Source organism: Theobroma cacao, chromosome 5 (assembly GCF_000208745.1).
Source record: "Theobroma cacao cultivar B97-61/B2 chromosome 5, Criollo_cocoa_genome_V2, whole genome shotgun sequence".
Classification (NCBI taxonomy): domain Eukaryota; kingdom Viridiplantae; phylum Streptophyta; class Magnoliopsida; order Malvales; family Malvaceae; genus Theobroma; species Theobroma cacao.
In genome coordinates, this window is record NC_030854.1 from 4,086,431 (window position 1) to 4,111,927 (window position 25,497).

Below are 25,497 nucleotides of genomic sequence, written 5' to 3' on the forward strand. Positions count from 1 at the left end.
GTTTTCTTTCGCACGTGTTAACAAACAGAAACCCGCTTCCAATATTTCCTCACGCGCCTGTCCGAGTACAGTCTCCGCTTCCTACTATTGTATCAACGAAAAGTTCTGATTTTCAAATTTTTTTTGTTTTTCTTTTATAATAAAATATTGGAGAAAATGGGGAAGCGGTGGAAACGCTCTAAGAAGGCGAGTAGGATAACGCAACGGATTGCATTGCTTATAGTTGAACGTCCCCAGCTCACCTTGCGTTCATGCAAAAACTTCTCTGCTCTTTTCATTCCTCTTTCTCTCTCCCTCTCAAGCAAAATCAAACTCCTTCTAAATTAATCACTCTCAAAATAAAACCGAAAGGAAACGCCACTTTTCTCTCTCTGCTTCTTTCCTTTATTGTTTTCTAGAACAATCCCAAAACGCCATTGCATGCCATTGTCGGTTTTGTTGGGTATAACAGTTTTTTTCTTCTGTTGGAAAAGTGATCAATATCTACACTAGTGGGAATTACACAATTAATAATGGCGGTTCCATCGGCGGTAACGATGACGGCGTCGCCGGCTTCATTGTACGTTGGGGACTTGCACCCTGACGTCCCTGACGGCCAACTCTTCGACGCTTTCTCTGAGTTCAAGAGCTTGGCCTCTGTCCGTGTGTGTAGGGACTCTTCTACAGGAAGGTCTCTTTGTTATGGCTATGTCAACTTCATATCTCCTCAGGATGGTCCGTCAAATATTTTAGTAACCCTTTTTTTTCTTTATTACTTCTTTTCTTTATTATTGTTGCAAGATTTGATGATCTTCTTTACATAAGTTTTGGCTTTTGTTTAAACCAAATACATTTTCCAATTGCCAATTACGTTTGATCTTTGCGATTTTGCTATCGGGTCGACTTCGAAATCTGTATTGATGTCCTTGTTTAATAGAAACTCATTAAATTTATCGAACGTGAAGGTTCAAGATTTACACCTATTTTATTAGTTCAGACATCATCTTTGTATTACTGATCTCACCGGAATTATAAACATTTTATTTCATTGATTTATTCTGTTAAAATCTTGTTTTCTTTATTTTTTTTATCATTTATATTCCATTTATTCTGTTTATTGTATGCCCTCCTATATAAGCACTCTGATTGTGGAGGAAGAGTTAATTGGATGTCGACAGGATGTTTCTCAGTTGGTGGTTTCTAATTTCATATGTAAATTCTCGGTTAAACTAAATGTATTTTCCTCTTTTGGGTTGACCAGCACATCATGCTATTGAGGCAAAGAATCACAGTTTGCTGAATGGAAAGATGATAAGGGTGATGTGGTCACTTCGAGATGCTGATGCAAGGAAAAGTGGAGTGGGGAATGTGTTTGTTAAGGTACTGAACAGATGTTAATTAAGATTGACAAACATTATTAATTACTATTTTCAGTTTCTTCTCTTGAATATGATATGCATTTGGTTTGTTTTTTTCAGAATTTGAGTGATACGATTGATAATGTGGGACTGCAAGAGTTATTTCGCATGTTTGGGAATGTAATATCTTGCAAAGTTGCCACATTTGAGGATGGGAAGAGTAAGGGGTATGGCTTTGTTCAATTTGAGTTAGAGGAATCGGCAAATGATGCTATTGAGAAGCTTAATGGCTCCACTTTGGGTGATAAACAGATGTAAGGACTATTTTCTTTTTTTTGTTAGCATGTTGTCTCTGTGTTGTAATTATTACATATTTTGTGGTGCAGATATGTTGGGAAATTTATGAAAAAGAGTGATCGGGTAATGCTAAGTCCTGATGTCAAATACACAAATTTGTATATGAAGAATTTGGATGCAGATATCACAGAAGAGCTTTTGCAAGATAAATTTTCTAAGTTTGGGGAAATTGCTAGCCTGTTTGTCGCAAAGGATGAAAATGGTTCCTCAAGAGGTTTTGGATTTGTCAACTTTGAGAGTCCAGATGATGCCAAGCGGGCAATGGAAGCGATGAATGGATCACAACTTGGTAGGTTTTGTTACTCTTTTCTATTTTGTCCTTAACTGCTGGGAACAACTGACTGATACACCTCTCTTGTTTTGATCTATGGTTGTATTGATTAGGCTCAAAGGTTCTATATGTAGCAAGGGCACAGAAGAAAGCAGAACGGGAGCAAATATTGCGTCGTCAGTTTGAGGAAAAACGGAAGGCGCAGGTCATGAAATATAAAGTAATCCTGCACTCATTTCTCTACCTGATGCAATTCACATGCTTATGCTTTTTTGTTATTTATTATCATTGTACTATATCTTTGCTCAAATTGCAGGCTTCAAATGTTTATGTCAAGAATATTGATGATGATGTGACTGATGAAGAGCTAAAAGAACATTTCAGTCAGTGTGGTACAATTACTTCTTCAAAACTTATGCGAGATGACAAAGGAATAAGCAAGGGGTTTGGATTTGTCTGTTTCTCTACCCCTGAGGAGGCCACTAAAGCAGTTAGCACATTTCATGGTAAGTTAATGAAGTGAAAAAGAAAAAGGATTGTGCTACCTTTAATGGCTATCATCCAGTTTGCATCTCAAGTTAATTAGTCACGCTTTCTCATTGAAGTTGTCAAAGATCTCATCCTTGTATATCTTACAGGACATATGTTTCACCGCAAGCCGTTGTATGTAGCTATTGCCCAAAGGAAGGAGGATAGACAAGCACACTTGCAACTTCATTATGCGCAGCGTACGGCAGGATTAGCAGGGCCTTCCACAGCTGTTCTCCCCGGAGGATATCCTCCACTCTATTACACAGCTTCACCTGGCGTTGTTTCACCAGTACCTCCTCGGCCGGGGATGATGTACCAACCTTTAGGTTTGAGGGCAGGGTGGAGGGCTAATGCCTTCACACCTCCAACCAGACCAGCCTTTCAACCATCATCACTGCCCATGGTATTTATTTATTCTGCTCATTTCATTCCAGCAACATCATATTAATTAGTACATTAGCGGTTCAAACTACAACTGTTCCATTACTTAATATATTTTTTGTACCATAGGTTCCTAGTGCTACAAGACAAACTAGGCAAAACCGGGCAAGGATGAACGGGCATGCTCTTCTGCAGGGTGGTTCTTACTCTGTGCCCCAATTGCAACAGCCTGCTCAATCGGGCACTACTTTGAAAGATCAAAGCAACCAGCAGGTTTGTTTTTCTCTTAACGTGATTCTATTTTTGACATGTTCAAGCCATATTTCAAATTTTCTGATCCCTGCAAGCTATATATTGCAGCGGGTTGGGCAAGCTAAATATGTGCCAAATGGTCGTGGACGAGAAGTGAACAGGGGTTCGGGAGTGCCACCAGCTGCTTCCAATTCTGTTGCAGCTGTATCACAAGGATCTGAGACGCTGAGTAGCATGCTTGCTGCCGCTTCCCCTGAGCAGCAAAAAACAATTCTTGGTGAACGACTCTACCCCCTTGTTCAGAAACACCAGGTAATATGCGTCCGAAAGCATGTTATAAAATTTAAGGATTTTTCTACATGTAGAGTTAACTTTTTTTTTTTTGCAGCCTGATCTGGTTCCGAAGATCACAGGGATGCTTTTAGAGATGGACAACTCTGAACTGCTTCTTTTACTAGAGTCACCAGAATCCTTGGCTGCCAAAGTGGAGGAAGCTGTGGAGGTTCTCAAGCTCTCAAATGCTAAAGTGTCTGGCCAAGATGCCCTTCATCCAAGTTTCCTGTCTGCTGAAGTTGCAGTTAACTGAAAAAAATGGCAGTTGTCTTTTTTTTTTTTTGTTTGCAATTACAGTATAGGGATATTGATATTGTTAAAGGATGTTGTCTTGGTGCCAATTTTTTTGCTTATAGAGATGCAATGCAAACTACTATTTTACATCAGAGGTTTAAAAACCCTATACTATGCTGATCTTTACTCCATAAATTAATTAGATTAGTCTTATTGTAATTTTACATGGTGGACAAATCTTCCACAGACGTCGCTTTTTCATTGTGATGTTTCAGGTCATCCTTTAAAGCTATGTTGTGGAACTTGTTCGTTTCCGGCAGTATAGCTGTGGGCTATTTACATCTTCCATAAACCTGAACTAACCTAGCATGCAAAAATTTAGACAACAACATGCACTATGATGCATGAGGGGTTATAGACAAGCTTAGAAGCCATGGTTCCCCAGACTGGCCAATTTACAGTTATTGCAGAGGAATTACCATTTTTCAATAATAATCCTATTTATTCTAGTATTTGCGTGGCAACAAAAACAATACAACTGACGATCCAAAACCAACCAAAGAACTAGTCGAAGAAAATTTCAAGTATAATTAATTCAGGTTATAAGAAAGAAATCCTTAAGACAGATAATGATGATGGGGCGAGGAATATTGGCTGATCTCGGTGCAATTCTCCCCAACCTAATCTTTATTGGTGGAGCGATTAGGCAGTTGGCACGGATTGTTTGACAGATCACATTGAGAAGGTTACGTGGTACAACAGGAAATATTCCTCTAACAAGATAATAATATACTAATATCTATTATATAGAGTTATTTTAATATATTTTGGGGTGTTAAGTAGTTAGATTTTTGAAATTTTGAGTTTGGATTTTAGTATTTTAGGTGTTTTTTAAAGAGGAAATTGTGAGAAAAAGATCTCGTGATAAGGTGATTTCAGAAATAATCACTCATATAAAGTTATCTGTTTTTAGTTAAAAATAAGCATGAGTAGACCAAAATGCCTTTAAAAATATCGTTTCAAATAAATGCTCAGTTGTTTGAGCTATCTGCCTCCCGCCAGAGAGAAAATAGAAAACAATAAAAATAAATGCGCTCAGCTATTTGAGCTAGGTCATCTTTCTCTCTCAACTCTCTGAACTGTCTCAGCTTTGGAAAGTCTCTGTTGAGCACCATCGTCATCAGCTCTCTCAGATCTCTGAACTGTATGAGCTCTGTCAACTCTCTGTTGAGCACCATCGTCATTGGGTTATGGTTTATCTCTCAGCATTTAGCCACATTGTCGTAGATTAACAGACCCTATAGCAGAGATGACATCAAGGTACCTGTTATTAGGTTTATTTCTGCAACACACTTAAATTTCTGAAACATTTGGTGTAAATTAGAAGATGGATTGAAAACATTGCCCAGAGTTGTTACACGTCATGCATCTATAACATGTGTTAGCGTTATTTTAGCGTGTCACGGTTGTTCTTGGCGTGTAGTAGGTTAACTAGTTTTTTGGATTGTTAGCGTATCACGGCTATTCCTAGTGTGTTGTGAGTAAACTGGTTTTTTGAGTTTTTAGCGTGTCACGGCTGTTGGTGTAACAGGTCAGTAATTACAGTGATTGACGTGTCACGACAGTGATGCATGACGTGTCACGACAATGATGCACGACGTGTCATGACATTTGACCTGATATGCATGGCGTGTTACAACATTTTACGTTATATGCATGGCGTGTAACAACATGACTGACAAATTTTTTATCAGGGCATGTATTGTGTAAAATGATTGACAATATTTTTTTTTTCAAAATTTCAGTGGGGTTCCAATTGTGTGACTTGTGATAAGACACGGTGGTCAGTGGGTGGATGGCATTTACAAGGGTGGTGAGTCACGAATGCAGGGGTTATGAGTGATTTGTTGTTTGCGAGCTTGATGAAGCTGGTTGAAGATATTGTTGGGGTAAACTCAAAAATTGACGAGATTAAGTTACATGCATTGATCAGTACACTTGGAGAGCTATCACGGCCTAGTATCAAGGACGATGAGGATGTTGCATTAATTCTGTTAGAACAGATGAATGTTCCGATTGTGTATGTCAGCATTAAGGGACGTCAAACAAATGTTATGTCACATGAAGAAGTTAGACAACATGGTAATCAGCTCAATCAAAATGAGATTTACAATACTTCACATATACCACAGCATTCGGTCTGGAACCCACAACAATGGCAATTGAGGTAAGCACAAGAGTTTTTGCAGCCCGGTAGACAAACGACATTCACAGAACAGTTGGCTGCACAATTCTGATCAGCATGTGCATCAAACCACTTTCTTGCTTCTCTCGAACAAATGCAATGATCGGGTGAAACTGTAGAGTGCGTAATGCCATTGTCAAATGAGAATACGACACTTGAGGACAACAATGTGAGGTTGGAGGGTGACACTGCGACACTAGAGGATAATACTGCATTTGATGAGGGAAATGAGGATTTGTTCACTGTTGGTGAAGATAGATTTGATGACACTTCAGATGATGGGCTTGAACAATGACAAGATGACAGTTCAGACGATGACTGCCTTTATGACAGTGACATTCCAATTTGTAATAATGTTGAAGGGGAAACGGAACTTGTTGGAGGTGTTGATGTAGGAGATGTTCAGTGTGATGACCCCATATACAATAATCCCATCGCTGGTGAAAACGGGATTCGTTCCTTTAATACATTGCTCGATGACAGTGATCAGGAAAGGGGAAATGCAGGGATATCTCATATGTGGGTAATTGCAGGTGCGGAAAGGTTCTCCTTCCAAACAATTACCACTGAGGAGTCGACATGTGCCGAAGATCGCTTATGCAAAGGAAGAATGTTTTCGTCGAAGGCCGAGTTGAAACGAGCTTTGAACATGTTGGTTATAAAAGAGAAGTTTGCGATAAGAGTAAAAAGGTCATGTAAAGCTCGTTATGAGGTTGGTTGCAAGGACAAGGCATGCAAGTTCAGTGTGCATGCAACGAAGTTACCTGATAGAGGAGAATATTGGCAAGTTCGAACATTCCACAAAGTACACACCTGTACTGTTAATGGTTTGCAAGGGCGGTTTCCAACTATGAGTGCGAAGATGATTGGTAAACTTATGTCACACAAGCTTTAGGCTAATAGTGTAGCATTGAGACCTAAGGACATAATTTGTGAGATGAGGGTTCAGTGGGGATTGGAATGCTTGTATGGTAAGACTTGGCAAGTGAAGGGGTATACGGAGAGGCTTGTTTTCGGTCCACCGAAAAAGTCATTTCAACTACTACCCTCGTCTTTTTATATGTTAGAATAAGAAAATCCTGGCACAGTAACTGCAGTGGCTATTGATGGGGAAGAAAAATTCAAATATTGTTTCTGGTCATACGGGGCTTGTATTCGAGGGTTTATGGATGTAATGCATCCTACGGTTGTAATTGATGTGACACATCTAAAAGGCAGGTTCAAGGGTGTTCTCTTTGTCGATATATGCAAAGATGCGAACGAGTGCGTATATTCACTTGCGTTTGGCATCGGCCATGTTGAGGACGAAGACTCGTGGACGTGGTTTCTTAGCAAGCTGCGTGATGCGGTTGGTTGTCATGAAAACACTATGTTCATTTCAGATCAGCATCTCGACATTAAGAAAGCAATCTAAAATGCATACCCAGAAATGCACCATGGTTTATGCGGTTACCACTTGAAAAAAAACTTTAAAAACAAGTTCAAGTGCGACGATGTTTGTATGCTTTTCACTCTTGCTCTAGATTGCTATAAGGTGGTCGATTTCAATAGACATATGAACCAGCTATAGAAGATTCACCTGGGAGCCCACGCTGACCTTATGAGAATAGGGCCTGAGAAATGGGCATGCGCATGTTCACTGGTAAGGCGATACCAAATGATGACATCCAACATTGCGGAATGTGTTAACTCATGCTTGAAGCATACAAGATAAATGCCGATCACTGTTTTGATCGAGTTCATCAAAGACATGTTCCAGCATTGGTTCCATGACTGGTACGAGGAGGCTGTCAAGGTGACCACGCCCCTCAACCCTTGGGTTGCCAAGCTGTTGAGCAAACGGTTCAATGATGCACATCACTTTGTAGTTAAGCCTATCAATCGAGGGGAGTTCAAAGTTAAAGACGGGAAGATGGACGGACTTGTAAACCTGTCCAAGAAGACATGTTCATGTTGTGAGTTCCAAACAGATTTACTGTCATGCAGCCATGCCATTGCAGCAATAAGGTCAGAATATCTTTATTTCTTATTTGAACCATAATTAACATAGCATTTACATTGTGCTTGGATATTGAGTTTATTGTATTTTTCAGTAAATGCAATTGTGAAGCCATTGAATTCTGCGCTGACTACTACAAGACAACCGTTTTGGTGGAGGGTTATTCGAGATCCATTGAGCCGGTAGGGCATCCTAGTGAGTGGGACATCCCCCCTCATGTGAAACAAATTATCGTCTTGCCCCCACCTTGGCAAGGCCAAGTGGGAAGACTTAGGAGGAAAAGGATTCCATCAACTGGTTAAGGCAGTCGAGCATGGAGATGTTCGCAATGCAAGAGGTACGAGCATAATAGACAGAACTACCTATCCCCATTTGCAGTTCCATCCACAAATCCAGCACCATCTCCAAGTCAATCGACGCCTCCAAGAGTGCGCCGACCCAAAGCATGTTCAAGTTGTAGACAAACCGGTCACACACGCAATAACTGTCCAATACGAAGGACACTGTCTGAAAATGTAGGGTGTGTCGTGGATGAAGACAACTTGTCTGCCTAACTAAATGTGTCTTAAAATTGTAGTTGAATTGGTTTTGCTTTACGAATTTGTCTGCTCAGTCATTCAATGAGCCTTTTAGTTACGGACTTTGTTGCCAAACATTTCAGGCAAATAAGCTTATCAAGGCCTCTATCTGATCAAGATCATGTTAAAGCACATTCTTACATTGCTTGTAAGAATGTTTTCGATTACAATCTCAATCAGACAGGAGCCTTGATAGGCTTAGTTGCCAGAAATGTTTGGCAACAAATTTCGTAACTAAAAGTGTTTCATAGAATGACCAAGTGGACAAATCCGTAAAGCAAAACCAGTTCAACTACAATTTAAGAGATAAAGTCCCTATACTGTTACCCCATTTGTCACATTTTATTACTATTTGTATTAAACAATTAATGATTTGATTTAATTCCTTTCTATTTTATTTGATTTAATCGTTTATGTTGTTACAATGAAATTCCTTTCTATTTCATGAGTAATTAAGTTTCACCAATATCGGTTAGTCAACTAAGAGCATTCTGCCTGCAAGTCTTCTGGTGACACGCTAAGTGAATGCAGACTTATGAAGTGACACGCTGACCTGTTGCAATCTTGGCGGGTGGACACGACAGGAGCCAATTGTGGTGACACGCTGAGTGTAAGTAGACTTATAGCATGACACGTTGAGTTAATTCAAACTTATGGTGTGACACGCTAACTTCTTATAGTCTTGGCCGGTGACATGGCAGGGGCCAATTGTTATGACACGTAGAGTGAAAGCAGATTTATGGCGTCACACACTAAGTATCTTGAGATTTCTGGCGTGACACAGCAAGGCCCAATTGTTCTCACACGCTGAGTGGAAGCAGATTTATGGGCTGACACGTTGAGTGTTAGTGGATTTACGGCGTGACACGTTGACTTCTTGCAAATTTATGGGGTGACAAGCTAAGTGCAAGCAAATGTATGTGGGGACACGCTGACTGGTAGTAGATTTATGGCATGACACGCTGACTTCTTACGATTGTGTATCAAATTAAATATATTGTGTATAGAAAAGAAAAAAATTCTTCATATAAAATTAATTCTGTATAGGAAAAAAATTATGTATAAAATATATTATGTATACAAAAAAAATTAATTCTGTATACAATGGATTGTATAAAATAAATTGTGTATAAAATTAATTGTATAAAAATAATTCTGTATACAAAAAAATGTACAGACAAAGGTCGATATGTTCAGGGTTCGCTCTCACAACTGTTGGAAAAAATTTCTGGAGCGTATTGCCGACACATTTTTACAATCATATTCTGCTTAACTCCGATCTATTCCGATTGCAAAATAACGTCCATGTACCCTATCATGAACATACCACAGCTGACACTATCATTCTACTGATGCACTTTAACTTTTGACAAATGAATATTTAATGGCATTGGCGTCAAATCTCGTCTCTTCTAGCGTGCTCTGTTGAAATAACCGGCTTGGTGGCAGTTGATTGGCATCATTGTCGTCAAGGGTGTCATCTGAGCCGCACGAACTCCGTTATCCTTAGCATCCGAAGTTCTTGCGGAGTCCATCACCTTGATCGTCCACCTCACCAAGTCAATCTTTGCAACCACCTAATGCCCTACAACGTTGCAAGGTGCGAGGATGAAATGCACATTTTCCCATTTTTTACCGTATATCAGCCTTTCACCCTCCACATACCCTCGCAACTCATCTAGAATTTGCATTGTGCCCTGGGCATCTTCTGTTGGAAATTCCATGTGTAGCATACGGATGGTGTCTTATGAAACATGTAAACATTAGCTTACACTTCATGCAATCAAAAGCTTAGTATTTATAGAATTGAACAATTTTCAAATAAACTTACGAAGAATGTCGTGTCAACCACGCATGCATGGGTAGTGTACAGCTTCGACTTCGGCCCTATCATCCGCTTGCCGAGTACGCTGAGGCATGCGTCGATATGTTCACTTGTCATTTCCTCATTGGGATCCTCTAAGGTTATGAAAAAGTCAACCCCTTGATCCCCTAAGATGCCGACATCCGCTGCATAAGTAACATAATGAATTTCATAAGTCTTGGTGGATTAATGTTTGATTAAAAAACAATATTTGCAATGTTTTTTATGAGCTTACCTCACGGACTCGTCTTTCTTGAAAGCTTCGTAGGCTTTTACGATTGTATCCTTTAGATCTCGACTGCTCACTAAGAGGTCGACGTACGGGCTTGCCATGTATTTGCTTGCCAGTTTCAGCTGTGCCCGCTCAGTTTGGTCTGAAATTTTTGCTGCACCATGATGGACAGCAGATGACTCTGGTGAAGATGACCGTGTCTCAACTGCATCAGGAGTGCTCTGATAAAGCACCATAGCTCCTACTGCTGCCTCTATGAATGCATCAACTAGAGGAATATGCTATCCTTCAGTTACGACTGAGTCAGGGTCCTTCTCCCCTCTAGTAGATGCATCGATAATGGACTCGGGCAGAGGAACATGCTCTCCTTCAGCATCATTTGATTGAAGGATGACATCCCCTACCACAGCTTCATCGACGATGTCATCGACATGAGTTACGTGCTCTCCGTCAGCACCAAGAACGTCATCGTGAATTTGAAATCAGGTTCATGATGTTGCCTATCATCAGCATCATCGTGCTCCAGACCAGCACCGTGAGATGAAGGATTGCCCTACAAAATGGGAAAAATCGTTAGTTAGCTCATAAAATACCACAAACCATAACAAGTAAAATGTTATGACACACCATGCATAACAAGCAAAATGTTGTGACACGCCATGGATAACAAACAAAATGTTCTGACACGCCATGCATAACAAGTTAAATGTTGTGACACGCCATGCAACACAAGCAAAATGTTCTGACACACCATGCATAACCACCCAAAATGTTCTGACATGTCATCCATAACAAGTTAAACGTAAACCACCAAAATACAAGCGAAGATAGAATAACGTACTTGTGATTTAAGGCCGTCAAGAATCCGATCAATGATATGGTCCTCAAGCGTTTGCATTGCTAGAGTCAATGACTGAATTGAAGCCTTCAGCTCCAACATCTCTTTTTCATGCTTGCGTATGATTTGTCGGAGTTGAAAGGTTGTGACTACTCCGTCATTGACTCTTCTAGACTGGGTCAACTGCAATAATATTTATAACTGTGTTATTGAATAATCATTTATGAAATTGTTGAACATTAACCGTTACAACTTTAATATCCTTACCGACGGCTCGTTAGCAGTCTGCGGTGGAGTCGAACCCATCGGTGCTTGAGAACTTGTCGTCGCTTTTGTAAACTGCAATAACAGAAATTACTGTGTTACTCGATAAACATATGTGGAAATGTAGAACACAAACCGTTAGAACCCATCTTACCGACCGGTCATTTCCACTGTGTGTCTGAGGAGGACATGTGGGTGGTTCTAGAGTTGCCGATGCATGGTCCAACTGCAAATATAGATATGTTATTCGATAATCACATATGGAATTGGAGAACACAAAATCGTTAAAATTGTCCTTACCGGCTATTCACTGCCTTGACCATGGTCATCCCTTTGGTCCATCAACTCAGGGCTCGACAGCTCATCAACTAAACCAGCGATGGTGCGTGTCTAGTTCGTGCCACCATAGGATCTTTTCTCCTTCAAGCTTTTCTTTTTTTGCCTCGCACCTAAGTCTCAATCTGACTGATCCTCCATGTGCTCTATTGGCACGTACTCGTGGCCCTCCGATAACAAGACATCAAGGTCCACAAAATACTCCTGACTGGCTTCATCCGCGGTGGGTTCCAACGTCTCTAATGCCCACAACTGCAAACAAACAAATAAAATGTAATGATTATCGAATAGGAAAAATTATTATACAAATATAAAGTAAAAATTAGTAGTTGTTCACTCACATGCTCATATGACTCTAACTTCTGAATTGCCGTGTAAAAGTCTTTTAGCTTCTGATTGTAATCCCAGATGCACATTCGTGGGTAAATGTTGTCCTTCGGACCAGATGGGGTAACTATTTTTTGTAGGGCCGAAATTACCTCAATTTCCCAGAACTGCAAGTCAAATGTAACCATTATTAGACCGTATATCATAAACGAGTGCAACCATAAATTATTAAAGCAAAAAGAAAACTAAAAAATGTTACATGATAGTACTTGTATCACCCATGCGAATCCGTAAATGTTGTAACGTAACCGAGTTTCCTTTATCACGCTTGAGTCAAGCACTTCGAACCCCTTCAAAAGGTAGTCCAAGGTCAGCTTCCAAACATAGTGCCCCATGAGAAGACATTCCAAACGTCGATGTCCTCCACCAATGACAGCAACCAAGGCGTCACCCGTTTACGTTAGTCTTGACCAAATAAAATGTTATTGGCGATCAAGACGAGTGTCATCTTGGTCACATCTCCTGGTAGCTGAAAGTTGCCCCCGTGGAACGTATCAAGCAAAGCCTGTAGCTTAACGCTCTCTTGCCCGTTTCAGTATATGACATGAATTTCGTCGGCAGCAACCTCGTACGATCATCTGAACACATCGGGCATTGGACCAAACTTCAGCCCGGTGATGAGGCAGAACTCTTGCTTTGATAGTCGTGCCTCGCTCTTGCTAATGGCAAACCATAGCTCATGGTCCATTGACTGGCTCTTAGTGATCCGGCGAAGCATGATGCTGTGCAAGAGATCGACACAAAAGTACCCTTGTGGATACACATCCAGGATCCTTCCAAAGCACGTACTCTTCACTATATCGTACTCCCCCTTCTGTTAGAGAGTTTTTGTGATGTAATGCAGTTGCGACCACTTACAGTGGGTGTTAATTACGACGTTGAACGCCCACTTCTCCCTTGGCACAATCAGCAAACTGTCAAGATCCTCATACTGTTTGCGCTGGATCTGCAAAACATGGCACACATGCATTAGTGAGTTAAGCTATAATGTGCAACAAGGTATACTGAAGACATAAATAAGGAATAAATGTTATGAAACGCCATGCATTACAAGCAAAATGTTGTGACACGCCATGCATAACAAGTAAAATATTGTGACACGCCATGCATAATAAGTAAAATGTTGTGACACGCCATGCATAACAAGTAAAATCTTGTAACATGCCATGCATATCGAGTAAAATATTGTGACACGCCATGCAAACCAAGTCAAATGTTGTCATGAATATCAAGTCAAATGTTGTGACACGCCATGCATATCAAGTCAAATGTTGTCAAATGCCATGCATATCGAGTCAAATGTTGTCACACTCCATGCATATAAAGTTAAATGTTTTCACACGCTAACAATGCCGTGACATGGTAAACACCAAAAAACCTCTAAAACCACTACGACTTAACCCCAAAAACCATCAAACCAGCAAGAAAATGCAGTGTACACATTTGCAAAATAAAACAAAAAACACGAACATATCAAACAAACCCAACAAAAAAACAAAAAATTAAAGAACACAATAGTGTTTTAATTTGACACTCACTAACCTCTTCACTCATAGCCAACATTGTTGTTGGTATTGTGCTGTCGTTACGCTTGTAAAGAACCTTCTTGAACACTTCAGTACCGACGAGAATGAGAAATGAATAACACAAACGTTAGGAATTTTGAAAAATAACTGTTTAAAATGAAAAATGGCCTTATAATATTTTTATTTTATTCGTTTCACTAAGGGGGTGGAAGTTCAAACGATTACCACGATAACTGCCCGCTTTTTTTCCTCTCTCTATTTCAAACCATGAAGTGTCAGCCGTTCAAGAAATGCCATGTCACACACTCTAAACCAAGCAATGTTATGTCACACACTCTAAACCATGGAGTTTTAGCTTAACAAGCAATGTCGTGTCACACACTCTAAACATAACGTGTCACCAACTCTAGCGTGTCACAGATTCCCTCCATGCCGTCTCACCAACTCTGAACGTTGGCATGTCACAAATTCCCTCTATGTCGTGTCACTAACTTTAAACTTTGATGTGTCACAGATTCCCTCCATGGGGTCTCACCAACTCTGAACGTTGGCGTGTCACAGATTCCCTCCATGCCGTGTCACCAACTCTAAACTTTGATGTGTCATAGATTCCCTTTATGGCGTCTCAGCAACTTTGAACACTGGCGTGTCACAAATTTCCTCCATGCCGTATCACCAACTCTGAACTCCGACATGTCACAGATTTCTTCCATGGCGTCTCACCAACTCTGAACTCTGGTGTCTCACGGATTCCCACCATGCCATGTCACTAACTTTTTACAGTGACGTGTCACAAATTCTCTCTATGGCGTCTCACCAACTCTGAACATTGGCGTGTCACAACCGTGTCACACATTCCCAACATGACGTTTCACGAACTCTAAATCCTGCCCTGCCACAGCCGTGTCACATTCCCAACATGACGTTTCAAGAACTCTAAACCCTGCCCTGCCACAGCCTTCTCACATATGGCTTGTTATAGCAGGACTATTTCCTGCTTTGGATTCACATCTTTCTCTTTTCAATTCACCATTGTATCAAGGATTTCTGATTTCACATCATTAGCCAAGCTTTCCATTCATCACGACCGATTCCTCGTTCGGTTTAATATCATTCTTCTCCTCTTATCTGAATGCCATGACCCAAATCTCTGAAAAACCATCTCATGCAACATTATTTTTTTTTTGCATAACCTTCGCAAAAAAAAAAATAGATGTTTTGCACAAAATTAGATGTTCGCATAATTCTTTGTATGTATATTTATTCTTTCCCATTTTTTGCCTATTTGAGAGTGCTCGCTAAATAAGATGGCTCATTAAGGGCATTTTTGTCCCAAAATCTATTTAGGTGGCTAAAAACAGTTAAAATTATCCCGATGGTTATTTACAAAAACACGTTATTTTTAAGGGCTAAAATTTTTTTTTCTTTTTTAAATTTAAGTTTGATTATAGGTTGAATAGTTAATTTAAATTATTTTAGTTTAAATTTATGTTATTTTTTTATATTACTTTAAGAGTAGTTATTTCTTATTTCTCTTATTGCTTTCATAAGAAATTTGATCAAAAAAGCTCAGTTGATGAAAATCCGTGCAAGTTTGGTAATAGCTTCATTTGTATATGTTTTGATATTTTGACCATATCTCTCCATACAAAACTCCAAATGAACTGATTCTTGAACCACTAGAATGCTGAGAGTAAGCGATACAACTTTTGTGTTTACTACTTAGCCTAATTCTGATTGGATCATGGTCAAATATTTATCTAATTCGGAAAATTGTTGTAGTATGCATGGACTGAACATGATATGGTATTGAGAGCATATCTTTCACTTAAAAAGTCCAACTGATGTGATTCTTAAACCATTGGAAAGCTAAGAGATAGGGCTAAAACTTTCATGTTTAAAACTTTACTCAGTTTGGATCATATCAAGGTGAAAATAGTGTTAAAAAATGCTTGATGGCTATAATTTTGCACAAAGCAGTATGTGAAGGAAAGTTACGACCTTGAGTTACTCAAGGTTGCAGTGCCGGGGAAACCAAGGCAGCAACACTGAGGAGAAAAAGGCTGCAGTGCTAGTGAAAAAAAGTGCACCAAACATATTTTTGAGGCTAAAGAGTCGTAACGCCAAGAAATTATGGCCGCGACACTACTATAGCAAAAAGGCAACATCTCGATGCCAAGAAATCATGACAATGACATAGAACGATTTTTCAAAAATAAAAATTTGATAGGATTTTGGAAATCAGGTGACTTTGAGCCTATTTAAGAGACATTTTCAAAGGTTTTAAGGAGGAGGCAACAAGCAACTACTCAAAAGAAAAGGAGCTAAGAACAAAGCAAGAGAATTTGAGAGAGAATTAAGATTGCAAAGCTTCAACAATTAGTTTCTTTTTCTATTTTTGTGTTTCTTTTATTTTTTTTTTGAGTTGAAGTCATGGCTAAATTTATTTGGATTTTGTTTTTATTAGATTTTATAAGCTAAACTATTTTTCTAAGATTATGGTAGATTTCAACATGTAGTCTGAATATTAGTTTCACTTTTATTTATTTTAAATGAGTATAATTTTGCTTATTCAAATATGTTTTTAATGTTTTTGATTGTCTAGTCAGCGATTAACTGATTTCTAAATCTAATTAAGACTCGACAAAGAGATTTTATATTGAACTAAGGCTTGAATAGTATATGTTCACGTCACTTAGGTGATCTAATTCGCAATTTAGGTAAACATACGCCAATTGCCATACATAGCCAAATTAGAACACTAACTTAATGAACCTTATTTAATTGATTACTATAAGCATATAGTGACCTAATTAAGTTAGGCATTTGTACAAGCATTTCAACGAAGACTTGTACATATAGTTTTGGATTCTAGGTTAGTAAAACCACCAATGAATGCAAATAATAAGAAAAGCTAATATCAGATGAAGTGTTGAATGAACTCATAATCCTAAGTTTTAGTCTATGCCTTTTTCAAGTAATTTTAATTTCTATTAGTTAATTTAGTGCTTGTTTTAATTTTGGTTTAATTCATTTTTTGAAAAATTTAGTTACTTAAATAAAATTAATTTGTTATAAATTTTAGTACGTAGTAAAGATTTAAAAATAAATTTATGTAGGAACGATACTCTACTTCATGATTATATTACTTGTTTGCAACAGCATGCACTTGCATGAAAAATCAATAACATATACACAGACAATTTGCTCATCACCCTTATGATGATAAGAGTTATTACATTCTCGCCTTTCACCCCTAAACATCAAGACATCATCATGGAACGATAGGCAACGAAAGGTTTATATGAATTATGATGATGATTTATTCCTCAAGAAACTAGTAAGTCTATTTGCTTTATGCTTTTCCAAGAATTGTCAAGGCTATCCTAATTTGATTTTGACTATGTCTAATCTTTTGGGCTATGAAAATGCTCAATTTTGGGCCAAAACCTTTGGGGTTTTGTCAATTTAGGATCAAACGTTTCAATTGTAACAATCAAGAGCCATACATTTTTGGTTCTTTACAATTAAGGGATAAGGTGAGACGTGTCTGGTGTGTGTAAAATACACGCATAACGTGGACACTGACTTATCATGTAAGATATGAAATTGTAGTTTTGTCAAGTCAAAACGATTCAAATTATGGCATGACGTGTAATACTTTTTTCACCATTATATGTAACAATTAAATTTTTCAATATAACGTGTAATAACTAAATCTTCAACATGACGTGTAACAATTACATTTTTCAACATAGTGTGTAACAACTAAATTTTTAACATGGTATGTAGCAACTATATTTTTCAATATGTCGTGTAACAACTAAATTTTCAACATGATATGTAACAACTAAATTTTCAACATGGCATGTAACAACTACATTTTTCAACATGACGTGTAACAACTAAATTTTCAACAACTAAATTTTTTAACATAGTGTGTAACAACTAAATATTCAACATGACATGTAACAACTATATTTTTCAACATGGCGTGTAACAACTAAATTTTCAACATGAGGTGTAATAACTAAATTTCAACATGGCGTGTAGCAATTACATTTTTAACATGATGTGTAATAATTATTTTCAACATGATGTGTAACACTACATTTTTTAACATGGCGTTAACAATATTTTTTCCACAAAAAACAGCAATAACATTTCCCAACATGTCATGTCATAAGCTAACACGATTTTCTGTCGCTTAAGATACACGCTCCATCCACCTATCAACTTAGCTTCTAATTGTAAGGAATTGAAAACGTTTGACCCTTAATTATTACAATTGAAATGTTTGGCCCTTAATTGAAGAAGTGTCTAAACATTTAACCCCAATTTGAGTATTTAACCTGAAATATATGATCTTGAGTTAATAATGGTTACTTAAAGTTAATGACAACTCGAAGACTTTTTTTTAGAGATGGCAATGGATATAGGGTACTTGCGGGTACCCAACATGATTATATAGGGTTAGGGTACCCTATAATTGGGTTTGATGTAGGTTTGAGTAGTAATTTTACTATTCATATTGGGTTCAGGTAGGATTCGAGTAGCACTCCTTAAGTACTTGATGCTCAAACCCAATTATGTATTATATAGTATATAATAGATAATTAAATATATAAAATTTTGTTAATGTTAGGAATTGAACTTTTTATGTGTAATATATTATTATTAGTCAAATTATTAAAGATATGTCATTATTATAATTAAATAATAAAACTATTAAATTATTAGTTATGTTTAAATAATATCTTATTATAAGGAATATAATTACTATTATATATATAGCAAAGTGTTATAATTAAATATAGCAAGCAATTATACTTGTATTAAGTATAATAGGAATTTACATTTTAAATGATATAAGTTATAATTATTACCCCTATAGTATATAGTATTGTTTTCTCTATTTAAACCAATATCCTACATATAAATAGGCTATAAATATTAATATATTTAATTTATATATAAACATTGCTATCTACTCTAGAGTTTTTAACATATTAAATAAGTTATATTTAATAATAATTACTATGCCTATATCCTACGTATTAATATGTTTTATGAACAGGTTATAATATTAATATATAAACATAACAATATACTTATTATGATAGAATAATTTGTTAGTTATCATTACTACATAAATAAACCTTGTAATTTACAAAAATTATATCTTATAAAATTATTAGTGCTGCATTTATGTTTACATCAATAAAACATACTAAACAATTGCTGTTAAGTGATAATAACTATTAACAACCTTTTATTTATATGTATCAATCAGAACATACTAAAATAATAACTAAAACTTATAAGTTGTTTGAGATATTTGTTTTTAGTTATTCAAGTTGTTGTATAAGATATTAGTTTTTGGTTATTTGAATTTAAATTTTATTGTTTGTTGTTTTTATAAATTTAATTATTAGTGAATTATATAGATGTAAAATATAATTTATTATTGTATATGAGTTTGGGTTCAGGTAATTGGGTATCCATGAAGAGTATAATTATATATTCTTACATAATTGGGTTTTTAAACGGGTACGAAAAATTACCAAATAGTCGGATGGTGTTAGGGTTTAGCTTCGGAAAATAAATTTTAAAAATATTTGGGTAATTGTAGGGTTTAGGTACCTCCCTACTTTTCTTATTAATGTGGTTGAGGATATAAATTGATCACTTAATACTATGAGAAAGTGCGAAAAAAAGAAAAGAGGGTGAGGAGAAAAAAATAGACCAATTTGATGAGAAAGGAGTGAGGTTACTATAACAACCCAAACTTGTAGGTCATTACTAGCACATGGGTCTAGCAGGTGAACCCACAAGACCCAAGCGAACCTCTGAAAACCACATCACCAGAATACAAATATTTTAAACCTCAACCACAACATCATATATATATATTCACATAAAGTTGTAATAACAACTTGTGCCATACTTTGGCTAACACAATGGGTCTCAGCCTTACATAATCGATTTAAAATAGCCACACATACTCAAAACCTGACCAGTGGAGTAAACACAAAAATAACGAAATGCTATCGGATGCCATGATACCTACTGAGCACAACAGCCACTCACTATTCAAACAGAGGCCCCAACAAACTATATACCTGTAGATCAATTAATTGAGGTAAGTCTTGCAGACTCAGTGAATGAGAGAAGTTGAGAAACAAGCATTTGAAGGTTGAAATTTTATAATTATTGAACTTCCAAACACATATCAAAATATGAGCTTATGATATGATGCATTTTAAAACCCGTATATGCCTCAAATTATGAGCAAATTCAATATACATGAAATTCATAAGCCGAATATGGAAAAAACCCAAATGAAAATCTATTAATTCCCTGGCATTCAAATTCAATATCCACATACCCTTATAGATTCTTTAATTCCTTGGCATTCAAAGTTCCAAAATTTAACTAACTTATGCTCTTTTCCTATGTTTTAGCTAACCAGTCTCATACATTCAATCACAAATCTATTGTTCTAAACAAACAAATCCTTACCTTGGTGAACAAATCCAAGATCAACCAAGCTCTCAAAATACTCAAGCTTGGAGAGGATAGAATCTTGTAGAAACGTAATAAAAACTAAGATTACAACTAGTTACATTTGAACTTAAGCTGCAAGGGAGCTTCACCTCATCTTGGTTACTTATGAAATTCCACCTTGATATTTGATAGTAAGATAAGAAATCCTTAGGTGAGCATACATGAATCATGTTTTGAACACTTAAATTTAGTTTTAGAGCTTAGAAAATTTCATGTTTTGATGCATTAAGATGATTTGATAAGTTTGGTGTTAAAATAAGTCCAATTAGACATGTTTCCAAGTCTATTTTTGCTTACTGGAGTCTATCTATCGATATTTTCTTCTTAACTATGATAAACGTTCTTTATTTGAATCCAGAAATGATTTTGATGAATATCTATCGATAGATATTCGTCATCTATCAATAGATGAGTTTATTTATCGATATATACATGGTAGCTATCAATAGAAAAAAACTCAAGAGTTTTTAAAGGGGATTTTGAAGCCCATCTATCGATAAACGACTTTGATCTATCGATAGATGACGCTATTTTAAGAAAAATAAAAGAGGCAAAATGGTATTTTCTCATCTAAAGCTATGAATATGGCACATTTTACCAGGATTGGCAACCTTTAGTCGCATTTTTGCTAGGTAGTACTTCTTAAAATCCTTTCAACTCATTTTTTCTTCAATTCATCATTTTTAATGATTTAAAGCTTGGTTCTTTAACTTTGATGACAAATGATCCATTTTTAAGCTTTGAAATCTATAAAGCTTATCTTTTTAACTCTGAAACAATTGTTTTAATGCTCAGATATTTCTGTTGATTATTAAAGTTCAAGGTTTTGTGATTTTCCTAAACATCTAAGCTCACCTAAGATAAGGATAAAGGAATTATGGGTTCCTAAGTATTTTTAGTTAATATAACAGTGAGTTTAAGTTAGAAAATTAGATTTAGCTAAATCCGAATAATTTTGAAAGTGCTGTAAACGATTATTACGAAATTTATGAGTATAATAATGATTATGATGATTGTTCTATGTTAGAAATGCTTGAAAACTCCACAAATATCATCGTAGCGGAGTTGTGATTGGAGCTAAGGATCAATTCTCGGATTAGGTGAGTAGATACACCACTTTCAAACTATTTGATATGCAAAGCTACCATTATTTCAATGGAAATGATTGTTTGTGCAAGTTGAAGGATATCTTGGAAATGGTTTGACAAAGGTTTGAGTTTTCAAGAATAAAAATGGTTTCTAAGTAAATAAAGAGTTAAGGATTGTGATTTGAATGACACAAGGATTTTCAAATTGTTTACAAATTTACTATATATGTAAATATTCTAATATGTATTAGTTTTCAACAAGGGAGGACAAACACCTTATTGTATGAAGTAGTTGATTACTTCGGTCTTTGAATTAGTGTAAATACGAGATATGATTTATGTTTAAGGCATATATGCTATGATGTAAATGTTTACTATGTTGAAGCATGTGATACATGATGGATAGGACAATGTCATTCTCGTCTAAGATTGCTATGTTTATGTATATGATATATATTCCATATATTACATGAGATAATTAAGAAAGAATGATAAATGCTATGAGATTATGTGTGCAATCTATGTTTTCCATATTACATGAGAAAATGGAATAGGCATGAGGAGATGCGATGAGATGAATATATGATGTAAATTCCATATACTTTATGAGATGAGGAAGTATGTATGTGATGAGCATTCCGCATACCCAATGATATGAGTATGAGTACTTGATTTGAATGAGGTAAAATTCCACTCTCGCGGGGTGCAAGTGATGACTTCACTCCTATGATGCATCATAAACATCTAATATGCAATAGGATTGTATGTTGCCAGCCTAAGGTTGATAGGGGACAAACCATCACATCGAATGATTTGTGATACTTGAACGTGTGAGTTAGTGTGAATGGAATGTTATGACTTTCATGCTTTTATGAAATGTTATGTGTTAAATTCATTTGAGTATTGATTATGATTACACTCTATGTTGTCATGAGAATAAGTTTGGTGAAGTGAACTGAGCCTTAAAGATAGTCCCAAGAGTATAAGGACTTGAGGAATTGCAGAAATATAGAATTTTGACCCAAAAACAAAATTCCCAAGGCTATCTATCGATAAATGTAAAACATTTATCGATAGATAACAAACAGAATGCAATGAGAAGCATTCTGCTTCATTTAACGATAGATGTGTCACGAAATTATTTATCTTGATTTGTTTGAAAGATTTTCAAAGGCAAAAAGGTTTCAAAAGGTTATATAAACTTGATTTCATGCAAAAATGCTATTTTAAATGCTTTTAAATACCATGTTCCACGAACCTTATGTTTAAATTGTTTATGAATGGCATAAGATTACATATGCATGTTTACGAAATACTCTTCCCTGGCTTGTCCCTTTCTCGTATTCACTCATGAAATTTTTGTAACTCACACATTATTTTCTCTAATTATTTTTGTTTGCAGATTAGTGATAGCAGATAGCACTTGATAGTAGCCAGTGTCATAGAGAAGTGATTCGTTCTTTTTTTGGTAGGTAATTTAGTAATCATTTGCAACCTAGAAGTTGAGTCATGTTTTGTTGATGAGTCGATCTTTTCTTATGTTGATGTTTACAAGCTATCATGTTATGTTATTATTGTCGATATTTGGGCATTTTACATTGATTATGGCATGTATGAGATTATGATGCAAGCTCGAGAGCTTGTATGGACACTTGAGGGTGTGGATAATGTTTAATGTTATTGTGCATTGAGACAGTGGCACTTGATGAAATATATGAAAATTTTGAGTTTCTACAATTAAGTTGAGAAGTTCCTTAATTGTGTAATGAGTTTTATGAAATGTATGCATGATGAAATGTATGATAGTAGATGTAATGTGATGCTTCCGCTTGTAATGATGAATGTTTAAAGATGTTTAGGATAAAAGGCTTACTTGGGCCTAACAAGTTATGCTCGTCTAGATCCATGTGCCATTCATGATCTCTCTAAGAAATGGGATGCGACATTACCATTTTTCAAGTCTTTAATTGCTAGTTCAGATGCTTAAATACTAAGGAAAAACTCTCGGAGTGTAAACACATTTTTATTTATTTATTTAAATTAATTTTTATTTTTATTTTTATTTTATTTATTTTATCTACTTTAAGTTTAGGTTCAAGTTTGGAAGTTTGATAAAAGGGTCCATATGGAGCTTATAGTGTTTATTTACTTTAATGTGAGTAACTATTACTGTAACCCATTATGTGAATATTAAAATAGTGATTCTATAGCATATAATGAGTAATAGTTTAAAACTCATTATAAGACCATTGAAGTAATTGAGTGTAATAAGACTTATTATTGAATTGAAGATAATAGAGAAGAGATATACAAAAAAAGCTATACGAGAACAAGTTAAAAGAAAAAGATGTACGTAAACAGATACAAGAGAAAAAAGTATACCTGAATAGGTATATGAGAACAAAGTAAGAAATAGAAACATTTGTATTTTAAAAAAAAAAGTTAAGAGGAACACTTTAATTACCTCTATATTTGAATCACCAAATCAAACTTTTTGAAACATCTCAAGATAAAAATAACCCATCAATCTTACTATTTATTACGAGTTGAGTTCACTACTATTTGTGTAAAGTGATTATTTTGTGCGAAATAATTTTTTTACTTGTATTAGTCATTCCATATGTACTAGTACTCTATTTATTTTAATTGTTTTGTGTGAAATAGTATTTCGCTTATTTTAATTATTTTGCATGAAGTAGCGTTTTACTTATTTTAATTATTTTACATAAAATAATGCTTCACTTATTATTAGTTATTCTTACGTGAAGTAGTACTTTAGTTATAAAAATTGTTTTTATTATTCTTTATAGAATATTATGTTATAAAATAATTTTTTAAAAATAAGTAATAATCAAAATTAACTATTTACAGTGATAAAATCCAAAGAACTTTAATTTTAAGTTGGTGTGCAGGATTATCTATTATTGCTGCGACAGTACTGGGATGTTTTCTTTCTGTTGCTTAGTACACATCCGAGAGTAAGATAAAAGTTAAAATGGTAGAACAAAACTAAATATGCTTTAAATAATTCTACCGGCCTAATTTTGGATAAAGGGAGGAAGAAGAAAAAAATCACATGACCAGTTCTTTTTTACTCAATAAATTTTTTCTATACTGCCTTGTAACTGCCATGTCAGCACTATCTTAACATTATTAGTAGTCAATGCATGGATTTATTCATAAGGATTCAATTGTATATACTGTCAAAATATAATAATTAAATTAACTAAATTTTAAGTAAAGAAACTAAATTAAACAAGAACTTATAATGGAAGGACTTGCGGATACTTTGAACTTAATCAAATGTTTAAATCGGATGGAAATAAATAATCCAAAAACAACGTCCGTTAAACCCGAACCGCGGCCGGGATCCATATTTTATTTTTGAGCGTTGGTTGGCAAAATCAAAAACCCTATCCTTCCCTAAACTATGGCCAGAAGCAGTCGAAGCAAAAGAAGATCCGACGACGATTCCGCTTCGGAGTCCGAATCAGACGAGACCGACAGACCAGAATCTTCCCCTGACAAACGCTCCAGCAAACGTAGCAGGGATCGAACTCGTCGCAGTAAAAGCAAAAGCAGCCGTCATAGCCATAGCCGAAGCCGTCGCGACCATGACCCCGACGATGATTTTTCCGGTGACGACAGCGAAGGAAGCGATCGAGGCCATAGTAAGAAGAAGAGGTCTTCCAGAAACATCACGGAGGAGGAAATCGCTGAATATATGGCCAAGAAAGCTCAAAAGAAGGTTTTTTTTTTTTCTTTCATTTAATTTTTTGGTCGGAAATTTTGAATTTTTCGGTGATTTAATAATTGATCAATTTAATTAGGCAATGCGAGCTGCGAAGAAATTGAAAGCGCAAACAGTGTCGGGTTA

General features: G+C 36.1%; 3 protein-coding genes across 3 annotated transcripts in view; all 3 read left to right on the top strand.

Annotated features, from left to right (window-relative positions):
- On the top strand, nt 315-3,874 carry LOC18598107 (polyadenylate-binding protein 7). Its single transcript, XM_007027478.2, has 10 exons — nt 315-714; nt 1,241-1,359; nt 1,458-1,651; nt 1,724-1,983; nt 2,079-2,185; nt 2,282-2,471; nt 2,604-2,899; nt 3,007-3,150; nt 3,238-3,441; nt 3,518-3,874. Exons 1-10 carry the CDS (start codon nt 513-515, stop codon nt 3,713-3,715), a joined length of 1,914 nt encoding a protein of 637 aa, XP_007027540.2. The 5' UTR covers nt 315-512; the 3' UTR covers nt 3,716-3,874.
- LOC108661908 lies at nt 7,656-8,242 on the top strand. Its single transcript, XM_018120896.1, has 2 exons — nt 7,656-7,948; nt 8,035-8,242. The coding sequence occupies exons 1-2, from the start codon at nt 7,656-7,658 to the stop codon at nt 8,240-8,242; spliced, it is 501 nt and encodes a 166-aa protein (XP_017976385.1).
- The window catches only part of LOC18598108 (cactin), a 6,124-nt gene continuing 5,565 nt past the window's right edge, over nt 24,939-25,497 (top strand). The window contains exons 1-2 of the mRNA XM_018120897.1: nt 24,939-25,368; nt 25,451-25,497. Of these exons, the coding sequence (XP_017976386.1) occupies nt 25,051-25,368; nt 25,451-25,497 (365 nt within the window). The 5' untranslated portion in view covers nt 24,939-25,050. The remainder of the gene's footprint in view (nt 25,369-25,450) is intronic.

Bases quoted from the DNA above. Each gene is read 5' to 3' on its own strand.
- LOC18598107 (XM_007027478.2), top strand. From the start codon at position 513: ATGGCGGTTCCATCGGCGGTAACGATGACGGCGTCGCCGGCTTCATTG. The intron at 715-1,240 runs GTCCGTCAAATA...TGGGTTGACCAG, and splicing joins CTTCATATCTCCTCAGGATG to CACATCATGCTATTGAGGCA. The intron at 3,151-3,237 runs GTTTGTTTTTCT...TATATATTGCAG, and splicing joins AAGATCAAAGCAACCAGCAG to CGGGTTGGGCAAGCTAAATA.
- LOC108661908 (XM_018120896.1), top strand. From the start codon at position 7,656: ATGCCGATCACTGTTTTGATCGAGTTCATCAAAGACATGTTCCAGCAT. The intron at 7,949-8,034 runs GTCAGAATATCT...TGTATTTTTCAG, and splicing joins CATGCCATTGCAGCAATAAG to TAAATGCAATTGTGAAGCCA.